This window comes from Pseudorca crassidens, chromosome 6, assembly GCF_039906515.1.
Source record: "Pseudorca crassidens isolate mPseCra1 chromosome 6, mPseCra1.hap1, whole genome shotgun sequence".
NCBI lineage: Eukaryota > Metazoa > Chordata > Mammalia > Artiodactyla > Delphinidae > Pseudorca > Pseudorca crassidens.
In genome coordinates this window covers 2,844,085-2,859,248 of record NC_090301.1, presented here as the reverse complement: position 1 = coordinate 2,859,248, position 15,164 = coordinate 2,844,085, and the positions used below count along the sequence as shown (strand labels likewise).

At 54.0% G+C, this 15,164-nt stretch overlaps 1 protein-coding gene across 4 annotated transcripts in view; it reads right to left on the bottom strand.

Annotated features, from left to right (window-relative positions):
- The window catches only part of PER2 (period circadian regulator 2), a 40,360-nt gene extending 25,513 nt beyond the window's left edge, over positions 1–14,847 (bottom strand). For 2 of the 4 annotated variants that reach the window (XM_067740037.1, XM_067740039.1), the window contains exons 1-4: positions 14,679–14,847; positions 3,385–3,632; positions 2,810–2,872; positions 1,721–1,875 (exon numbers count right to left, since the gene is read on the bottom strand). In XM_067740037.1, the coding sequence (XP_067596138.1) occupies positions 1,721–1,875; positions 2,810–2,872; positions 3,385–3,614 (448 nt within the window). In that variant the 5' untranslated portion in view covers positions 3,615–3,632; positions 14,679–14,847. Of the gene's footprint in view, positions 1–1,720; positions 1,876–2,809; positions 2,873–3,380; positions 3,633–10,303; positions 10,473–14,678 lie in introns of those variants that run through there. The other 2 variants (XM_067740038.1, XM_067740040.1) reach the window with 2 other exon arrangements.
- Between the last annotated feature and the right edge of the window lie 317 nt (positions 14,848–15,164).

Below are 15,164 nucleotides of genomic sequence, written 5' to 3'. Positions count from 1 at the left end.
TTCCCTGAAAAATCAGAAGGCCTTTGATTACAGAAATTTTTAAAACGATAAAGACACATTCTTTTCGGTAACACGACCACACGGTTCTGCTTAAGCCTCACTTTCCCCAAAGGCCTGTAACCGCGACACAGCATCAATGTTTCCGCGCAGGGCAGCCGTGACAGCCCCTGCATCTGCTCCCTCGGGGGTCAGACGCTCCCATCCGGACAGAATCGACGCTTAGCAACACCGGGCATGAGAAACAACCCTGTTTTCAGAATGAACTGCTCAGAACAGAACTGAAGACGAGGACCACTCATCCCGGGACACCCCGTACAGGGTGACAAAGCTATCTCCACCCAGAGGGGAGCCCTCAGGCGAGGGGAAGCCAGGATGCCCGACTTCAACAGCTAAACCGTGCTGAGGTGACCCCCGGCGTGGGTGTCCTGGGCCTGGTCTCCGGGGATGGGCTGTTGGCAGAACAGTGCACTGGAGATGCCGGTGCTCCCTCCACAGCGGTGCGTTCCTTACCTGCCCCGGAGACAGAGGCACCTGCGTTTACCTGAGACCCAGGGAAGGGGCCCCAGCTCAATGGAAGGGCCAGCCACAGGAGCAACTGAAGGAAGACCGCACGCTATTGGAAGTTACGGCAGGGACCTGGAATTTATGCAACGTAAAGCGGCTTGATGACGCAAGTCCTTTGGAATCTGCAGTGTGTGTTGGTGGATTCCTGCACTGCATCTGTGAAGAGTTCTGCACACACATCTCAGGTAAAAGCCTCAGTCGATTCCACTGACCGGCTCTGAAAGCTCTTACGAGTTCTTCCACCCAACAGTAAAACCCGAACATACCCCAGAGGTAAGCAGGACTCGGATCACGTGGGTCCTGTCACTGTGTGCCTGTGACGGAAAGGGGGCGCCTGGTCCCGCCTGCCCGCCCTCCTGGTGCAAAGACCACCACGATGGAAATTCACGTATTTTTAGAAAAACGAGAGATGAACTGCCCAAGGTCTTGAATCTGAAGCAGCTCGAAAATACTGTCCTTTAAGGATAAGATCAGGCAATACCCTCCTTGTATCTTCTCCTTCTTTTTTGTTGCTGTTTGTTTCCTTTTCTTCCCCCTCACGTTATTTTGTTTTGTTTTGTTTTTCTTCGGTACGCGGGCCTCTCACTGCTGTGGCCTCTCCCGTTGCGGAGCACAGGCTCCGGACACGCAGGCTCAGCGGCCATGGCTCACGGGCCCAGCCGCTCCACGGCATGTGGGATCCTCCCGGACCGGGGCACGAACCCGCGTCCCCTGCATCGGCAGGCGGACTCTCAGCCACTGCGACACCAGGAGAGCCCCCCCCACATTATTTTTTAAAGGAGGGGCAAGCCCTCAGCTAAATGCTGGGGGCTATCCACGTCGCCAGCGTACACACACGTCGCAACTCTCCAGCCAGAGCCTGGAAGGTGCTGGACATTCCTGACCGTGACCTGACCCCAGCCCCGGGCACGAAAGCTTCATGTTGTAATAGGTTTCTTTTATCAGCTGGTTCTCTACCTGCTTTTCCCCTAAACGTACAACAGAAACCTTCCGATGAACTGAGATTTCCAAGCAGCTGGGATTTCATCAGACTTCCCCAACTTCCTTCTGCTACTTCAGGACTGAAATTTAGAAAATCAACACAACTGAAGCTCTAATTTGGGGAGACGTGACACCGACTTCTACAGGTTGGAACAAACACGTGAGGCGGACGTACCTTTCACCTGCTTCACGCTCCTCAGGGCGTACTTGAGGGTCAACAAGGTGCTGGCCTTCCCCTTGGCCCTCTTGTCCGCAGGGAGGTGGACCTTCAGCTCCTTCAGCGTTTTGATCAGCTCTTTGTGGGCATCCACTGTGGTGGACTGCTCGCTGCTACGGAGTTAAAGAAAAACGTCAGTACCCTAAGTGCCCTTTTCGGAAGAAACGTGCCTCTGGTCCAGTTTCTCCACCAGGGCGCGAGGACACTGTGGCCCACGTGGTCCTGGGTGGGCACGCAGGATACAGCAGCCCCCAGCAGCTGTGACAACCAGGGATGTCTGCAGACGTCGCCTCGTGTCTCTCACGGGGAGAGGAACTGCCCGGGAGAGCCAGTGTTCTGACCCAGGTGAATGCTGGAGGGTGCCCTCCCCCCTGCTGGTCCACCCACAGCCCGGCCAGCAGGCCCCACTGCTGAACTCTGCCTACCCCCATCTCAGACAGAGAGGGAGACAGCGACGGAGACCCCAGAGGGCAGCACAGTGGCGTCCTGGGGCGAGGACATAAATGACGTGTGAAGCCTTGGAGAGGAAAGGGGGTTTATACGGAGGATCTTCAAACTCAAGGACGTGGAAGGGGCAGGAGGAGGGGCAGGCGGCACTTGCTGGGGGAGATGGGCCTGTTTAGACAGAGGGCACCGAGAGAGTGACGGGGTCAGGCCTCTCGGGTGGTGATGGCAAAGGCCCCATATGCCCAGGACAGAGATCAGGATTTTGCTCCAGTGGGGATGTGAATATGAAATTAAGGACGCGTTTGTTACAAACACGTAAAAAAAAGTGCGTGTTCCAGATACACGTCCAAGACACAGACAAGGTCTGCTTAGCGAGAGCTGAGCAGCTACAGGTCTGGGGCAACATCAGGGGCTGTGAGCGGCCCGTGGGGACGGTCGTCTGAAAGGGCGCGGCTGGGCTCACAAGGCAGACAGCTGCTCAGACTAACAGGTTCTAGCAGAAGCCTGAAAAAAGTTGCATCACCCCCAAAACCTTATCTCATGACAAATCTTTCCATCTCTCTAAAGGCTCTAAACTGAGGGAGTTCTAATTGGTCTTACCTGCAGCCACTTGTGGACGGGTGGTGCTCAGACTTCACCATCGTCACGCTAAATGTACCTGGACTAAAAGAACAAAAAATAAAGGCCAAACTCAGAAGAGTGTGTCCATCCACTTCTCCCCCCATCCACCCAGCGATGACGGGCTGCATTACACCACAGTAAGTCGATTAGGAAAAAATACGAGCTTAAGAGAAAAAGAACAAGAAACCTCTGGACACCGGAGAAACTAAGTACTGGGGGATATAAACCCAAGACTAGAGGAGAAGTTCGCTTTCTATAAACCACAGGGCGTCGGTTCAGTAGCTGCTCGAGGGGTTCCCTGACTCTTCCGCCTCCCAAGATCTGGTCACCGTGCTACGTGTCTAGCTACTGGCGGTCTGACACCCAAAATCACCGTCATAAGGAAGGACAGACCCTAGCAAATTTTAGTTATTCTGAGTCAATAAGATTTTCAGAAGTCTTAAAAAACTTGGTCATCAAGATTTAAAGACTGCAAAAGTAATCGCAATAGCACGGAATGAGACACTGAGAAAACAAATGCCCAGCCTCGCCTTGGGGGCCTCAGACACACCCACCCCTGGCAGGTGCCGGGCGGCCCCACCAGCATCCCCAGCTCCCGGCCGCTGTCGTCACAGTTGCTGCCCCGTGAGTCCCGCCCCGTCGAGCCGTTCTCGTTGGTTTCATTCCTGCTTGTGCCGTCGCTCATGTCCACGTCCTCCTGGAGGGGGGCTTGGCTGGGCCAGGGCTCCACAGGCTCCTTGGAAGGGTCACTGGGGCTGGGGGCGTAGTCAGCGCATCCGTTCATGCTGGCTCCTGAGTGATGCTGGCAAACGAGAGAAGGTCATCAGGTTCAGGGGGCAGGGGGTCGTGCGGCCATCAGGTGAAGCGTCCCGTGGGAATCTCTCTCCACGTTTCGCTGGAGGAGCCGGCAGGAGGTGCCGTCAATCGTGGGTCTTCTGCGCTCGTATCCACAGGGCTCCCACCTGCCATGAACTGCGAAGGCGCGTGAATCAGGTGGCCGCTGCCTCAGACACCAAGTTGCTGACGGCCTCCCCAGGCAGTGTGCAGGGGCAGCGGGGTTCAGAAATCTTGGCTATCACAAGTTACAGGAGGCCCTGGAACCAGGCTGTGGGCAGGGGCAGAGCCTGGAACCAGGCTGCGGGCCAGGGAGAAATGTGGCTTCGGGGAGCAGGCGTCACTGCGTGAGGAGGGCAGAGCGGCGGGGGCCCTTACAGCAGCAGGGGGTCCGGGCACAGGGGGGTCCAGCCGAGCGAGAGGGGTGGGGAGGTGGAGGGACCAGTACGAGGCCGGCGTGGAGTTATCTGGGATTGACGAGGAGCCGCTGGAGCACTGGAAGCAGAAATTCCTATAACTTCGCTTGCGTTTGGACAGCAAGTTTAGCTTTGGTGCTTTGGGGGTAGGTGGATGGAGCAGGGCTGAAATGAGAGACCGACCGGCCACAGGCGGGGATGAGTAAAGACATGGAGTAGCCAGGGCAGGAGGGGTTGACCAGAAGCCTAAGGACGGGAGACTTAGACGTCACAGGGTAAAAGCAGGACCTGGGATGGTGCCCCCCGCGAGGTCCCGGGAGGAAGCAGGCACTCATGCACACCAGCGGGGAGGTCGAGGAAGGCCCAGCATGAAAGGGCGTGGTCAGGGTTAAGGAAACTACAAATGATGTGCAGCTCGGGGGCAACCGGTTAGGGGGAGGGAGCTGTTACCTTCTCTGGGCCTGGAGGGGCAGGAAGAGGAGGGCTACTGAAACCAGAGGCGCCCAGACAACCTGCGGCCCGTGGGGGGCATCAACCTCCTGAGCTCGGAGGTCAGGAAGCCGGAAGGCAAAGGGACCCACTGACACAGTCTCCAAAGGCCAGCCTCGGTCACCGAGCAGCGGGGGAAGATCTGGAGGCCCAGGCAGCGGCGCCTTCACCGAGGGGGGTCCCCAGAAAGCAGAATGTGCCCCTGCAGCTTCCCTGCGCTCAGGCACCTGGACCAGAGGCCGCAGGGAGGCCTCTGTGGACACTGTGCTGAGGATGTGTAACCCTCATGATCGCCATCCACGGCGCACCAGCATTCCCTTCCAGGGATGGGCAAACAGGCCGGTGAGCTGCCCGAGGCCACATACAGCAGAAGACAGTGCCGGATTCAGGCTCCCTCACCCGCCAAAGATGGGGACCCGCGCAGAACCCAACCACATTACGCTTTGGAAAACAGCAGGTCCGATCAGACCCTGTCTTGTTCATGAACCAGATAAACAGAAAAGAGCCAACATGCAGCTTCTGAAAAGAAGTACAATGAAGACAAGATGCACACAACCTCCACGGCACGAGGAAACAAGCAAATTTAGGACAGCACCAACTCTGTACCATAAGCGAAAGTCAAAAAACGACGGATTCGATGAAACACGTAATGAAGGATGAGCTAACGCCGCAGACTGAAGTGCAAATGTCACATTACAACAGACAATTAGAAAGCTGAAGTTCAGACTCAGCGACGGGAGGATGAGAGTGAGAAACCTTTCAAACACGCCCAGGGAAAGGGCTGGTGTTAGAGGCACATTGTTACCTGCAGATAACATCTCTTTCGAAAAAGACACCATAGCAATGAAACAGAAACTACAGTGAAAGATACACGTGAAGGAAACCATCCTGGAGGCAGAGCTGCAGCTGCGGGACTCCCTGAGGACCAGGCAGAACTATGTGAGGAGTGTCAAAGCCCATCCATGTCCTGATGAAAATGATGCTTTCAAGAAAAAAGAAAATTCTACCCACATCCCAACAGAAAAAAACAGGTTACCTGCAAGGATGCTAAGTCACGCTAGTCTTGGACATCTCTGCTGTAATGTTAAATTTTCAGAAGATAAAGTCTCTACACTCTGAGAGGAGATGGTCACGGCCACAGGCAGGAAGTCTCAGAGGATCTTGCTATGGCTTTAGACGGAAGCTGTTTATTGGTCCCGAATCACAGAGAACCTCAAACGCCAGCTCTTTGCAGTGAAAGTCAGGAACAAAATAAGCAAGTCTACTGCTCGGTCTTCAACATTTCAGGGAAGTTCTAGCTAATTCGATGAAAGAATGAAAGGTGCTAACATCTGGGAACTAACATCTGGGAAGAGAGAGACCAAAGACTAAGGACAGACTGTTCCCACAAAGAGAAACACCAGGTAAGAGCTATAAACCTGGAAGGATGCCCAACCTTTAGACACGAGGAAAACGCAAAGCACGAGGTTTCCAAAATCTAACAGGACCGACAGCATCCTGGGTTGGCCAGGAGCAGGACTCCTGTGCACTGTGTTGGACTAACGAAGTCTTCCTGGGGGGTCTCTGGGCGTGTCTAGCAATGCTTACACCCCAGCCCCTCCCCCTCCCCCCTCCTAGGAAGCTGCTCCGTGGGAATGCTCGTCCATGCACAGAGACGTGTGAGCACGGGGTTTGGAGGAAGAAAAACCTGGAAAGAACCACCAGCAAGAAGTCTACCCGCATCCTGTCCAGGGCAACTTCCAAACTGGGCCCCCTGCCTCACCTGACCCCACTGCGGTCCACACGGGGCAAGTGAGCTCCTCTCTCCCCTGGGCACAGAGCTCAGCCCTGCTCTGCACAGGGGTCAACAGCTCAGCGAGGCCTCCAGCTGCCTCCTGGAATCTCCCTTGCAGCCACCCCCTTGGCCCAGGCACTGTGCTCCGACCTCGGGGACCTTGCATTTGCTGCTCCCTGGTGCCCGCAGCACTTGTCTGGCAGATGGCCTGACCGTCCTGCACAAACAGCCCTGCCTTCTCCCCGGCCCTGCCAGCCCTGCATCCCCTTCTCGGCTTTCTCTCCCGTGGCACCGACACTGCCCAACTGCACACTGACGCGTGGGCGCTTTTGCTGACGGCTGTACCCCAGGGCCTGGCACGTGGTGTGAAGGCATAAACCCTGGGACATCTGCACTGTGGAATACTACGTACTCCATCAAAAAGACGGAGACCAGACACACTGATGTGGGAAGACTCTGGGGCACAAACGGACAAGTCACAGAACAGCGGGAGCGACAGTGAAAATGACAGGCAGCACTTGGCAGGGCTCGGCGTGCGCCCGCACTGCCCCAGGGTTGTTTCTGCTGATCAACTTGCTCTCTGTGCACAGCACCGAGGGCCACCGTGCCAGCAGAGAACGGGACAGCCATCTTTCCTGCCCTCACGGAGCTTACATTCTAGTGGGGAAAACAGACCATCAAGAGGGGAGCGACGCGTAGAGCAGATTAGGGTAAGTGCTAAGAGAAAGACGCAGAGCCGGAGTCCAGGAGGCGTGTGGGAGCAGCGGCGTGAATTGGGAAGGGTGGCCAGGGAAGGCCCATGGGTAAGTGATGTCTGGCCTTGCACCCCCATGTGGTGGTGATTCAGAGCCCCTTGGCCTCCCTCTCCCCATGGCCTGCAGCCCCTCACTCCCCGCCGGCCACTGCTAGGCACACACCCATGTGGCCCTCCTGGCTCCACACCTGAGGTCATCAGGAGACTCTGGCTCTGCCGGATGCCTGTGACCTTGGATGAAGCGCCACACCATGGGGTGCGCCCTGCTTCCCCCACTGCTGCCGAAGGGCCGGTGAGGCAGCCGGAACCCAGGGAGACTGTACTCCCTGGGTGAGCTCGGACCACAGCACCCATCCCTCTCCACCCCCCCCTCGAACAGACTGTCCTGGAGCTCTTCTTTGTGTCCTTCCTTCCTTTTTTTTGGATAGTTTTTTGGATGAGGCCCCAAGGGGCTGGGCGGCCAGCTGGGTGTCTGTGAAGCAGGGTGTCAACGCACGTGTGCCTGCGTGTGCGTGTGCGTGTGCGTGTGCCACAGCCCCCTCTTCCGCACTCCAGCTGTGCTGGGATTGCACCTCCCAGGGGAGCACTAGTGTTTGGGGTTTTTTTTTAATTTTTGAATTTTCTTTTCTTTATTTTTTTATACAGCAGGTTCTTATTAGTCATCCATTTTATACCCATCAGTAGACATGTCAATCCCAATCTCCCAATTCATCACACCAGCACCCCCACCTGCCACTGCTTTCCCCCCTTGGTGTCCATACGTTTGTTCTCTACATCTGTGTCTCAATTTCTGCCCTGCAAACCGGTTCATCTGTACCATTTTTCTAGGTTCCACATATATGAGTTAATATGCGATATTTGTTTTTCTCTTTCTTACTTCACTCTGTATGACAGTCTCTAGATTCATCCACTTCTCTACAAATGACCCAATTTCGTTCCTTTTTATGGCTGAGTAATAATATTCCATTGTATATATGTACCACATCTTTTTTATCCATTCGTCTGTCCATGGGCATTTAGGTTGCTTCCATGACCTGGCTATTGTAAATAGTGCTGCAATGAACACTGGGGTGCATGTGTCTTTTTGAACTATGGTTTTCTCTGGGTATATACCCAGTAGTGGGATTGCTGGGTCATATGGTAATTCTATTTTTAGTTTTTTAAGGAACCTCCATACTGTTCTCCATAGTGGCTGTATCAATTTACATTCCCACCAAAAGTGCAAGAGGGTTCCCTTTTCTCCACACCCTCTCCAGCATTTGTTGTTTGTAGATTTTCTGATGATGCCCATTCTAACTGGTGTGAGGTGATACCTCATTGCAGTTTTGATCTGCATTTCTCTAATAATTAGTGATGTTGAGCAGCTTTTCATGTGCTTCTTGGCCATCTGTAGGTCTTCTTTGGAGAAATGTCTATTTAGTTCTTCTGCCCATTTTTGGATTGGGTTGTTTGTTTTTTTAATATTTAGTTGCATGAGCTGTTTATATATTTTGGACATTAATCCTTTGTCCGTTGATTCGTTTGCAAATATTTTTTCCCATTCTGAGGGTTGTCTTTTCATCTTGTTTGTAGTCTCCTTTGCTTTGTAAAAGCTTTTAAGTTTCAATAGGTCCCATTTGTTTATTTTTGTTTTTATTTCCATTACTCCAGGAGGTGGATGAAAAAGATCTTGCTGTGATTTATGTCAAAGAGTGTTCTGCCTATGTTTTCCTCTAAGAGTTTTATAGTGTCCGGTCTTACATTTAGGTCTCTAATCCATTTTGAGTTTATTTTTGTGTATGGTGTTAGGGAGTGTTCTGATTTCATTCTTTTACATGTAGCTGTCCAGTTTTCCCAGCACCACTTACTGAAGAGACTGTCTTTTCTCCATTGTATATCCTTGCCTCCTCTGTCATAGATTAGTTGACCATAGGTGCATGGGTTTATCTCTGGGCTTTCTATCCTGTTCCATTGACCTATATTTCTGTTTTTGCGCCAGTACCCTATTGTCTTGATTATTGTAGCTTTGTAATATAGTCTGAAGTCAGGGAGTCTAATTCCTCCAGCTCCATTTTTTTCCCTCAAGACTGCTTTGGCTATTCGGGGTCTTTTGTGTCTCCATACAAATTTTAAGATTTTTTTGTTCTAGTTCTGTAAAAAAATGCCATTGGTAATTTGATAGGGATTGCATTGAGTCTGTAGATTGCTTTGGGTAGTATGGTCATTTTCACAATATTGATTCTTCCAATCCAAGAACATGGTATATCTCTCCATCTGTTGGTATCATCTTTAATTTCTTTCAACAGTCTTATAGTTTTCTGCATACAGGTCTTTTGTCTCCCTAGGTAGGTTTATTCCTAGGTATTTTATCCTTTTTGTTGCAATAGTAAATGGGAGTGTTTCCCTAATTTCTCTTTCAGATTTTTCATCATTAGTGTATAGGAATGCAAGAGATTTCTGTGTATTAATTTTGTATACTGCAACGTTACCAAATTCATTGATTAGCTCTAGTAGTTTTCTGGTGACATCTTTAGGATTTTCTATGTATAGCATCATGTCATCTGCAAACAGTGACAGTTTTACTTCTTCTTTTCCAATTTGTACTCCTTTTATTTCTTTTTCTTCTCTGATTGCCGGAAGCACTAGCCTTTAAGCCTCGGCCCGCACTCTGCTTTTAAGAGAACCCAAACTAAGACAGACTGAAGAGAGTGACAGAATGGGCCGGGAGGGTGCTGGAAGAAGAGTATTCTAGGCAGGAGGACAGCACATGAAAAGGTCCTGAGGCCGATGGGTCTGAGGACAATGGACGAGTCTGGAGCAGAAAGGGCAAGGCAGAAGGTAGGAGCTGATGTGAGGTCAGAGCCAGGTCATGTGGCACCTCGCAGGGCAGAGCCAGGGCCCTGGCTTTTTCTGAGTGAGGTGGGAACTGCTGTAGAGTCCTGTGCAACAAGGTATGACTCACGTGTTAGGGCTACAGGGTAGAGGCAAGGTGGAAGCCAGGACACCTCTAAGGGGGCTCTGGGCCACCCAGGGTGCAGAGGACATTCACTCTGTCCCCTCCACTCCCTGGACACCACCTGTCCCATCCCACAGCCCTCCCCAGACAAGCAGCAGCGCTGGTCCTCTGCTGGGTAAGTTATGAAGGTGACAGGGCAGCTGCAGAGGACTAATGAGCAGACTCTGGACAGCAGGGCCTCTGACGGGTTCCTCCACTTCCTGGCCGTTACCTTGGGCAAGTTCCTACACGTCCTGGGGCCTCGCTTCCTGATCTGTGAGATGGGGCTGCAGCAGCACCTGCCTCCTACTGGTTGCTCGGAGGGTTAAAGGACAGCAGTGCAGTATCTGGAATGCAGTAAGTGTCCAGCAAAGGCTGGCTTTTACTATCACTGCCAATCACTAGAGGAAAAGAGACAGCGTAACAAAAAGCAAATTAAAAAAAAAAAAGTTGCTATTGCATCGTCACGAGCGCTGTTTCTGGCCGCCCCAGGCGATGCAGACGACCCTTGGTGGGTGCATCACGTGCTTTGCTTCCACGCTCGCCCAGGCTTGCCGCTCAGCTCCCCGGAGGGCCTCCTGGTTTTCACCAGTCCCACCCCTGGGAGCCTGTCTGAGTAGGATTCATCGAGCAGGGGTCACAAGATGACCTGCGGTGGAAGGTAAATCTTTTTGCTAAGAGGGTAGGGCAAGCATGGCAGAAATGGGAAACAACAAACCAAACCATCTGAGCGTCATTATTCCAGAAAAACACGTCACTCGGCACTGACAGCTCTAGCTGACCAACCGCATGTTGCCAAGTCGGCAAAACCAACGTGCCCGTCGAAGCAGACTTTGCCTCCTGCCTTCCACCAACGTCCACTGAGCATCCGCTCGCGCCAGCACTGCCAGGGCCCCAAGGAAGCCCTGGGAAACCTGTGTTTCCACCAGGGCAGTGGGGTGTCCTCGTGAGCCCAGGGGCCCCGCGAAGGAAAGGACAGTCCTGCTGCAAAGGGGCTGTGGGGAAGCTGGGTGTGCCACTGGGCGTGAGCTCGAGCGCCTAATGCTAGAGGCCCATCGCGGCTGCTTCTCAGTCATCCACACATGGGTTCTGCCCCGGAAAACGGTCAGACCGGAGGAAAGGAGCTGAGCTCGCACCCCTGACTCCGGGCCCCCGACCACACCTGCAGCAGCGATGGCTGCCCTGACTGGACAGAGGAACACTTAGAAAGTGCCGTCCACGATGAGATCTTCATCTGGGATGGCTTCACAGTATTCGTGATGGGAAGGAAATGGCAGGGATACAGAAGGAGAAGGGCCAAGACCCGAGCTGGCTTATGGGTCCATTACCCTGTCCTCTCTACTTGCACGTGTACTCATAGTTTCCATAATAAATAGTTAAAAAAAAAAAAAAAAAAAGGAGAACAAAAACACAGCCTGGGCCCCAGGGCCACCTTCCACTGACACTGCCAGGACTGGTAAAGGCTCCCTGCACTCAGTACCCCTGAGTCTAAGGGGGAACGTGCATTTCTCTGTGGAAAGCGGAAAGCGGTGTAGGTTCAATCACTTAAGACGATCAATGATTTGAAATGGAAGATAAGATACTTGAGATGGTAAGGCCTCGCTCCATGTCCACAAACTGAGCCCCCAGCCCCGGAGGCAGAATGCTGCCAGCCCCCAGGGGCCCCAGGTGGTCCCCCCACCCCTCCCCCTCCCACCCCAGGGCCCCGTGAGCCTGAATTCTCACAGCCTGGTTCATTCTGCCTGTTTCCGAACTTTATGTAACAGGGATGTCACAGCCTGTACTTTGTTTCTGCAAACCTCGGTATTTTACAACCCCCAATATTATAACACGGTTGCTACTTCCTGGTAGGAGCCAATTCCCGGAGGCCAGCCTGCTGTAATCTGGAGAAAATGTTTGTCCTGCTGAATAAACACCCGCAACTCTCCATGGAAACGGCTGGTAACCGAGGAAAATGACTGCAGCTGTCCAAATATGGAAGGGAAGATGGCTGGGGAGAGGCTTGTCTCCGCCGCACTAAGACCCCTTCAAACACCCTCAGCTCTGCCTTTAAAACCTCACATACGGAGAAGCACAGAATTTAAAACAACAATAATGCAAAGGCGTCAGCTTCCTGGCTTCAGCGTGGGGAGGCCTGGGAATAGCCCAGCTGTTCTGATTTTTCTGTCACCCCAGGGAGAGTGCTGGGATTCTCAAAGCCTCCGGGGCCTGGGAAGGGTCCGGCACTCAGCCGAGAGCCCCACCACCTTCAGAACTGCCCGCCTCTGATAACACAGCGGCCTTGGCCTCGCCCTGACCTGCACTGCTGGGACGCTTACTTACCGCTTCTGATTTGCTCTAGACTTGGAAATACAGTCACAAACTTGTTACAGAGGTGCCTGCAAAGAGCACAGAGCTGAAAAGAAAGGAGGGCTTCACAGAGAAGCTTCCGGGCGGGCCCATCAGAGGCCCTGTCCAGACTTCCTGGTTCTCTGTGAGCTGGCAGGTGGGCCAGCTTGTCACTGGGCAGGGGTGCAGAGCATCTGCAGAGATGCCAGGTTATGTGTTTCTAGTTAGTTTTGCCGAATATGGCAGTTTTCAGCGTCACTCTCTCTTTGGACTGCATGCTGAGAGGTCCCGCCAGAGACTCAGTGACCTGCCAGAGCCTGTGATTTGCTGAAGCCCCGTCAGGTTACATCATCATTTAAAAACAGAGGCGTGCCCACCAGCATTTTTCTGAAAGTTAAGTGTGATTGAGAAATAGTACAAATGAGAGGAATTTTTCCTGTTTCCTTCTAAGCCTCACAGGGTAACATTATGTGCCCCAGAGTCAGAAACTTGTGTCTCCTGTGTAGGTGCCTAAGGAAATCACCTGTGGAGTAACAGGAATCCAAAAAGCTAGGGATGGAAACAGACCTCAAAGATCGCCTACCCTGAGCCCCGCTGTACAGACCAGCCCCAGGGTGGAGCTGAGTCAGCTAGCAGCAGCCCGCTGGCTGGTGACAGGCCACCCCGCCTCCTCACCAGCGCCCCAGCCTCCACAGAAAGCCAGAGCTGTGTTGGTTCCGTACCAGTGAATCACACCAAGATGACAGCGACAAGATAACTGCGAACACCCACGGTCCCATCCCTGTTGGCATATCACGTAGCTTCCACTTAAGAAAAAGGAGTCCCTTTCCTCATTTTACTCAGACGCCTTATAAAAAGTGATTAGCCTTGTATTTAAAAGCTCAATTTCCAGTGAAAGCCTTCGGGTAGAGTCCTGTTCCCTCCCCAGCCAAACCAGCCCAGGACCAGGAACCCCGGCTGGGGACAGGGGATGGGCATCTCCCCTTTGCCGGTAGAGAGAAGGCCAGTGGCCTTGCTGCACTGGACGTGGGAGGGGAGAGGTATTCATGGAGGGGCTTCTGCCATGGTGCTAGGGTTCTTAACGTTTGCGGGGCCTGAGGCCCCTCTCCCTAAACTCCAGCTCATTCAAGATTCAGCAGCACCCAACAGAACTTCTGAAGCTCATCCTGACCCAGATCAAGACCTTCAGGACAATGGAAAGACACTGCAGGCACCCTGAGCCTGGGCCTGGCCCTGCCGTGATGTGTCCCCAGCAGGCATCTGGGCCTCAGTTTCCTCATCTGTCAAGCTAAGGGGTTACCCTGGGTGATTTCCAGGGTACCTTCTGGCTCCTTTTTTCTGTGAGTATGAATCAGTTTTCCAAACTGGTTTCTTCTGTATATCAGAAACCCTGGTAACCGAGTTGTCATCCCTTATCCTGGCCTTCCTGGAGGGATAAGCAGGCCACTACCCACCCCCTGGCTCCTGTCCAGGACTTGGCAGCCAAAGTACCCCCCAGAAGGTTAATGGGATTGCTACATCACAAAGTACAACCCTCTCCCTTCTTCCACCCAACCTGGGGAGAGAGAATAAATACAGAGAGGTCCAGGGTGGGCAAAGGGGATGAACAAAGGTGCTCAGGCCTGGCTCGGCCCAGGAACTGTCTTGTCTCTCTACTCACCCACTCCAGGGGACCCATGGGCTGTCCAGGTAGGGCTCCGAGACTAGTGCCCAGCAGTAGCCCTTCCCCAGCCAGAGACTTGACTCTGTGGCCTCAGAGCAGGAAGCTGGCTTCCCAAGGGTCCCTCCGTGTTCCCAGGGACTGTCGCACTGACCCTCAGTTGCCTTGGCCTTTCTCAGCCTTCTCCCACGGGGGTAGGAGGGGGAGGGAGGGGGTCAGGGAGGGAGAAGAGGAGGGTTCATAAAAGAAAATCGTCTAGAGAAGGACAGTCCGACATATAGCCACTCAGTAGCTCTGTGACCTCAGACATGGGCTTAACCACTCTGGACCTCAGTTTCTTGATCTGCAAAATGGGAATAACAGTCCCCACCCCAGGCCGGTTTCAAGAGACGAGGAGGCTGGTTTCAAGACGAGGAGTAAAAGCGCCCAGGAAATCCTCGGATCGTGCATCCGTGGGCTAGAGGATCCTCTGCCGCCTCCCGCAGCCCGCCCGCCGAGACCCCAGACCGCCAGCCTGAGGCCGGGGCCGGGGCCGGCCTGGAGGCGGTTACGTAACCAGCGGCCGGACGCCAGTCGGCGCCCAGGCTGGCTCGCCCTTCCCGCCGCGCCGCGCACTCACCGGAGCCGCGCCCTCGCCTGTCCGCCAGCCCGTCTGCTAGTCGGCCTCCGACCCCGCCGCCGCAGCCGCCAAAAGCTGAACTGATTCCGCAGGGCCGCCCGCCTCCGTCGCCGCCGGGGACTAGCCGCTGTCACATAGTGGAAAACGTGACCGCTCGCCGCGCCCGCCCCCGGCGCCCGCCATTGGCCGGGGTGCCGCCTCATCTGCATACCAGGGGGGCCGGGCCTGCAAACGCCGCGCGTCCATTGGATGCTGCGCCCGTCGCTCTCTTTACATAAGACGCACATGGAATTCCATGTTCACAGATTCGGTTCCTCAATGAAGACGCGGCGCGCTCGTGCCACCCTCCTTGTCCTCCCGAGTGGGCCCTTCCACTTCCGGCCTTGGTGCCTTCCATTCAAGACAGCTCAGGTCCGCCGGCTCAGGGAGTGCGGAGTGGCGCGTACCACCGCGGGGCGGGGGGAGTTGGGCGCGGGACTGGGGCTC